At 60.5% G+C, this 6,000-nt stretch overlaps 1 protein-coding gene across 1 annotated transcript; it reads right to left on the bottom strand.

Annotated features, from left to right (window-relative positions):
• Positions 1-552: 552 nt before the first annotated feature.
• Positions 553-4,795, bottom strand: CDK9 (cyclin dependent kinase 9). The gene is made up of 7 exons (XM_032418934.1): positions 4,478-4,795; positions 3,933-4,014; positions 3,057-3,147; positions 2,534-2,700; positions 2,244-2,415; positions 1,938-2,086; positions 553-1,449 (listed from the first exon to the last, which is right to left on the bottom strand). Exons 1-7 carry the CDS (start codon positions 4,567-4,569, stop codon positions 1,084-1,086), a joined length of 1,119 nt encoding a protein of 372 aa, XP_032274825.1. The 5' UTR covers positions 4,570-4,795; the 3' UTR covers positions 553-1,083.
• Between the last annotated feature and the right edge of the window lie 1,205 nt (positions 4,796-6,000).

Here is a 6,000-nt window from a genome sequence, read left to right as displayed (position 1 = left end):
CTCGCCATCCTAATCCAAGTGACTGCCACCTCCCCAAGACCCTGGAGATCATCCTCCAATGGCTCTGGTCCTTTCTCTCTTGCCTCCCCTAGGCCTCCCACTACTCAGCAGTCTGAGGGACCTTTGCAAGTTATAGATCTGTTGTCACTCGCTGATGGAGAGCCTTCTGCAGCCTCCTGCGCTCATGAGTCAAGTTCGAGCACGTCAGGTGAGCCAGAGCACACGGTAGACCCTGCCCAGTTCCCTCTCCGGGGAGCCGAGACCCTGTCCCTGTCTTCCCTCTCCCTCGGACACCGAGTGGACAGGAGCAAGGGAGCATCATAGCGGCCACTCTTTGGTGGAGCAGGACAACAAGTGTTCTGGAAGGTACTCAAAAGAAAAAGAAAAAAAAAAAAAGACAAAAGTCCTCTGCAATTATGTCCAGGGACATGAACTGGGATGAAGAAAAGAATCAAGACTTGACAAATCAAATCCCAATCATTAGGCCCACTGTGCTGGCCACAGGGTGAAGAGCTGGGGGTCTGAACACAGAACACAGCACGCAGCCGCTTACTGAAAAAAAAGTCAACTTTAATTGTAACTGACCAAACGGTGTCCAGGAATGTCTCCAAACTGAACAAATGAAACACGATAAAATTCTCTATTGAAGAAACCAAGTTTTTGCCAGCCCCAGGGCTTCTGAGGGTCGGGCCAAGAGTGGCCCACTCCTGGGGCCGGTTCTGTCCCCCACGCAAGTCTCTCATCCTGAGAGGAGGGCTGGCGACAGGCGAGGGACCTGTCCCTTCCTATCATGCTGGGAACTCTTAGAAAGTCACTGGTGGGGTGTGCCTCTCCTCCCACCCCATTCCTGTCTGAAGGTAAATGGAAAGCCAGGGAACACGGCGAGGCACCCCAGTGCCCTCCTGGCCTTTCAGCCAAAGCTTTCCTCCAGTCCGCTCAGCTGGTGTTCCCAGTGCCCCAGGGTGGGGATGAAATGAAATAAGCACTAGAGAAAACTCAGATGCCCCATCATCTCCACAGTCCAAGTCACAAAGCAGAAGAAAGAATAGAACCACCCTAACGAAAAGCACGGGCAGCTGGCCCTCAGAAGACGCGCTCGAACTCCGTCTGGTTGGTGGTCGCGGGATTGCGGCTCTGGTTGGTGGACTGCTGGGTGATCTGGCTGCCCTTCCGGCGCGGCGGCGCCAGATACTCGAACATGGACGTCAGGTGGGTGGACAGCATGCCCTTGAGATCCGAGGGCATGGGGTCTGACCAGAAGAAGTCGTGGTTGAGGGCGTCGTCACTGTCGATGCGCTGTGCGGGATCCAGCACCAGCAGCTTGTCGATGAGGTCCAGCGCGTAGGGGTCTCGCACATAGGCCTTCAACCTGTCCTTCACCTTCCGTTTCTGGCCCTTGACCAGGTCCAGCTTCTCAAATAGCTCATACTTGTCCACATTGGGCCATACCTGCGCAGGAGGCATGGAGACAAGATGGGTGTTAATTTAGGGGGTGCGTGGCTTGTCCCCTGGCTAGGCACCCAAAGGGACTAAAACTTTCCCGTTCAGATGCTCCCAGACCACCCTTGGAGGGCGAACTTGACCTCTCCAAGGTAAAAGCAGCAGTGACCACGTATCTGGCACACACCAAGGGCCAGGCCCTTTTATACAGTCACCTGGAATACATCCACCCAGCCTGATATAGGCATGGTTGTTCCACAGAAGAGAAACTCCGCTCCGAGGTGAGGGATTCAAATGCCCTCCCCAAGGCCACGAACTGTGATGGGGGCGAGACTCAAGCATAGCCCGCGTGGCTCTAAAGAGCAGGCCCTGTCCGTCCACCAGCCACCTCTCCAGAGCTTTCCTTCTACTCCGCTCCCCACTCCTCCCTTGCCAGGAGGACTTCTGGATCTCTGCATCCTGTGGGGACCAGGGGCCCAGGCAGCCTGGCCACGCACCTCAGGGGTGATGGAGCCACAGAGCTGGCTGATGAGGGCAAGCTGGTGCTGCTCGGTGTTGCCCTGCATGATAGGGCTGCGGGTCCACATCTCCGCCATGATGCACCCAGCACCCCACAGGTCAATGGGGGGGCCGTAGTCCCGCTCCCCTGGGAAGAAGAGCGCACCAGGAGGGCCCCTTGAGCCCGAGAGCCTCCTGAGACGCGATGCCCCGGGGCCGGTGGCTCAAGAAGCCCTGGCAGTGGGGGACTGAGGCTGGGTAAGTGCCCAGCCCCTGCCCCCCTCCGCCCGCTCGGGAGTCCTCACCGAGCAACAGCTCCGGGGGCCGGTACCAGAGCGTCACCACACGGTTGGTATAGCGGTTGGGCTGGCTGTTCTTGGCCAGGCTGAAGGCCCGGGCCAGCCCAAAGTCGGCCAGCTTCAGAACCCCATCGCGAGTGATGAGCACATTAGCTGCCTTCATGTCCCTGTGCAGGATCTGCAGGAAGCGCGAGAGGGCTCCATCAGGTTTCCGGGGACCCTTCAGTCACACCCACCCAGCAGTGGGAGCCAAGGCCAACCCAAGCCTCGGTCCCTTTCCCCACTCTGACCCCCACCTTATTTCTGTGGATGTAGTAGAGACCGTTGAGCAACATCTGCATGACCTTCTTGATCTCGGACAGTGTGAACTTGACTAAGACGTTGCTCAGCAGCCCAGCAAGGTCATGCTCGCAGAAGTCAAACACCAGGTATATACTGCCTTTGCAGCGGTTATAGGGGGAAGCTGAGATGGGAAGAACGGGGGGAGGGGGGAGAAGAAGAAAGTAAAAAACCCCACGCGCAACTCATTTTCCCACAACCAGCTTCTACCCCTCCAACCCGTGGACACTCGGATGTCCGGCTGTGCATTCCTTCACTGGAAAACTATTTCCTGAGTGCCTCCTCTGGGCGGGGTGCTGTGGCAGGCCCTGGGGCAGCAACAGCTACGATGAAGGGACCCGAGACAGCAGTCACAGTTGGTATGTCTGGGTTAAGAAGAGGCAATTTAGGTGTGTCCACTTCCAACTTTGCAAACAAAGCCTTAGACTGTAAGTCTCATTTTCCCCATCTGAAAATGGGGGCAAGATCCAGACCACATACCTTTGGTTCGACAAATCTCAATCAAGTTGACCACATTCTCATGTTTTAGAAGTTGGAGGATCTTGATTTCCCGCAAGGCTGTAATGGGGAACTGGGTAGGAGAAACACAGCAGGGTCAGAAGTGAGTGAGTGAACTACAGACCAATGAACAAGCCATGGGGTCCATATTAAGGGACACAGGTGGGAAAAAAAGAGTAAGGTCATGGGCTCTAAAATCAGCTGCCTCAGACGCTTTATCTGTAAAATGGGTGTACGAGTAGTATGTGCCCCTCAAGCAGCTGGTGTGAGACAATAAACCAAAACAGTGGGACTTGACACACACGCTTCGCCTACTAGTCACTAAATGCTCCACAGTTTCTTCAACCTTTAAATTTTAGCTCTATGTCTGTATTATACTAGGTGGCAACAAAAACATTTATTTAAAGAAAGTCCTTGCTAAGAAGCAGGTCTCTGGGAAGCTGGACTAGGGCTAAGACAAGGTACGGAAGGGGACTGCTCCTTTTCAACTGAGTTCCAGCCACCCTCTTAAAGCCATCGCGTGCAATTCTTTGTACCTTACACAAAACAAATGCTAAGGAAACAGTGTTTAAGCACTGTTTAAAGGCTTCCTAACTTCAGGAAACGAGGTGCACTCTGCAAGCATGAGCTCCCCCTCCTGGCCCCAACCATATTTACCTAAGAATGAAATACCAAATGCTCTAAAACATTTGAATAAAAAAATTCAATTCAGAAGTCAAGTTCTCTGGAATACAGAAATGCCCAAACTACCACACACACACACAGATTCTCGAGGCGAGAGCCCCAGCACAAGTAGGGTGGAAACCCAACCCCGTGCCCAGGGGAGCTGGCAGGCCCGCCCACCCGGCCCATACTCACCCCCTCCTTCTCGTTCTCCATCAGCACTTTCTTCAGAGCCACCTTTTTGCCGGTCTTACGGTGCTTTGCCTTAAATACCTCCCTGCAGGCCGAGAGGGAGACCCAAGAGGTTTCATCAGGCCGTTTCGGCAGGGCCCGCCCTTCCCCCACCAGAGGAGGAAGGGCAGGAAAAAGGGATTCCCCGGGCGGGGCTGGGCCGGGTACCCAGGGCACTCCCCTACCCTGCCACCCGCTATCTGCGGTCCTTCTCCGAGGCTCTACTTCCTCCCTTCAGTCTCCTCACCCAGGCGTCTCTCGGAGAGCCCGATCCCCTCACAGGCTCCTCTCTGCAACCCCTCCCCGCCCCCCATCACTGGCCTCAGGCTCCTCCCCGCCAGCCGGCTCCGTCAGGCCCTGGCGGGCTGCGGTGCGGCCTAGCGAGACCAGGAGACCCGTCTGGTACTCCGGGGCTTCCCGACCACCTTGGGCTCGGCCCTGGGCGTTCCGACGTCGGCCCTGAGGCGTGCAGGCCCAGGGTTCCCGGTCCCCCGGGGGCGCAGCCTTACCCGAAGGTGCCTTGGCCGATCTTAGCGAGCTTCTCATATTTGGACACCTCATCACAAAAGGGGCACTCCACCGAGTCGTACTGCTTTGCCATGGCCGCCTCCAGCGCGCCGCTGCCGCCGCCCCCAGCCGCCGCCGCCGCTGCTCCCGCTCCGGGTCCCGCCGCCGTGCTCCAGGCCCCTCCGCGGCCGCGCCACTTCCGCCTCCACGGCCACTTCCGGCCTCGCGGCGCCGACCCCGCCTCTTCCGCCCGCCGCCCGCCGCCAGGCCCCCTGGGACTTGTAGTTCCCGGGAGGCCAGGAGGAGCCGGAGCTGCAGAGGCGCCTCCGCCGCCGCCGCCGCTGCCCCCGCCTCCGCCGCCGCCACTGTTGGCGGCGGCCCCGATCGGGGGCGCGGGGAGCCGGGGCGCCGGGGCTGGGGCTCGGGGCGGTGCGTCCCGCTGCATCGGCCCGGGCCGCCGCTGCTGCCGAAGCCGCTGCCGCTCTGGCTCCCGATCCGGGGCCAGCCGCAGTGCCCTGCTCCTCCTCCTCCGACGGCGCCGCCTCCGCCGGGCTGCGCGGGGCGGCGGGCGGGGGGGTCGGCCCCCGAGCCGCGGCCTGGGGGCTCCCTGGCCGGGCCCGGGCCCGGGGCGGCCGGGCGAGGGGGCGAGACGGGAAGAGCCGACGAGGAGGCGGCCCGAGAGCCCGGGAGGGGGCGCGTTATAAAGGGGGAGGTGCCCCAGCCTCGCCCTCCCCTCCCCCTCCGCCCGCCCCCTCCCTCCTCCCTCCCACCCTCCGCGGCCGCACCTGCCGCCGCCGCCGCCGCCGCCGCCGCCCGCCCACCCGCCCGCCCGCCCGCTGTCCGCCGGCCGCCCTCGGCGCGTCACCGCCCGCGGCCCCTCCTCCGCCTTCGGAGGTGGGGCCCCGCGCTCGACACCTGGCTGCGGGGCGCCTTGCTGCGTGCCTCAGTTTACCCCCACAGGTCAGCTGCCGCAGAGAGCCCTCTCCTCCCCGGCTCGGAGTGCTCCTCCACAGGCGAAGGCGGGAGGCGCCGAGGGAGCGGCCTCCGGTCCTGGGAGGAGAGAACGGCCCCCGCCGCCGCCTCCCCGGGCCCCAGCCACCCGCCGTTGACATGGCAACCGACGGCCGCAAGGGGGCGCGGCGACACTGGAGGCGGGGAGCGAGCAACGCCCGGGCCTTCCAGCTCTGGACCCCCTGTTTTCTGGAAGGCAGGGATGAAACCCACAGGAGCCCCATCCCCGCCGAGCTGCGCCTGGGCTGGTCAACCTGGGTCAGTATCACAAAAATAGTTAGCATTTAGCCAGAACCCCTGTGTGCTCAGGAATTGCTGGGCATTCCTGCTGAACCCTGCTGAATCCTGAATCAACCGCCCCATCGGCAGGTTGACTAGCCCATTTTACAGAAGAGGGCATTGAGGTTCAGGGAGGTAAGGTCATTTGCCCAAGGTCACAGAGTGACAGCTCTGGGACTGGAACCTGGTCTGTCTGATTCTGAAGAGGATTCTCCTGAGTCAGACTATTTACAGT

Source organism: Phoca vitulina, unplaced genomic scaffold (genome assembly GCF_004348235.1).
Source record: "Phoca vitulina isolate PV1807 unplaced genomic scaffold, GSC_HSeal_1.0 scaffold21, whole genome shotgun sequence".
NCBI lineage: Eukaryota > Metazoa > Chordata > Mammalia > Carnivora > Phocidae > Phoca > Phoca vitulina.
The sequence above is the reverse complement of the archived record's forward strand: the minus strand, read 5'-3'. Positions and strand labels throughout refer to the sequence as shown.

Bases quoted from the DNA above. Each gene is read 5' to 3' on its own strand.
- CDK9 (XM_032418934.1), bottom strand. From the start codon at position 4,569: ATGGCAAAGCAGTACGACTCGGTGGAGTGCCCCTTTTGTGATGAGGTG. The intron at 3,148-3,932 runs GTGAGTATGGGC...TCTCCTACCCAG, and splicing joins TGGAGAACGAGAAGGAGGGG to TTCCCCATTACAGCCTTGCG. The intron at 2,416-2,533 runs GTGGGGGTCAGA...CGCTTCCTGCAG, and splicing joins ACTACATCCACAGAAATAAG to ATCCTGCACAGGGACATGAA.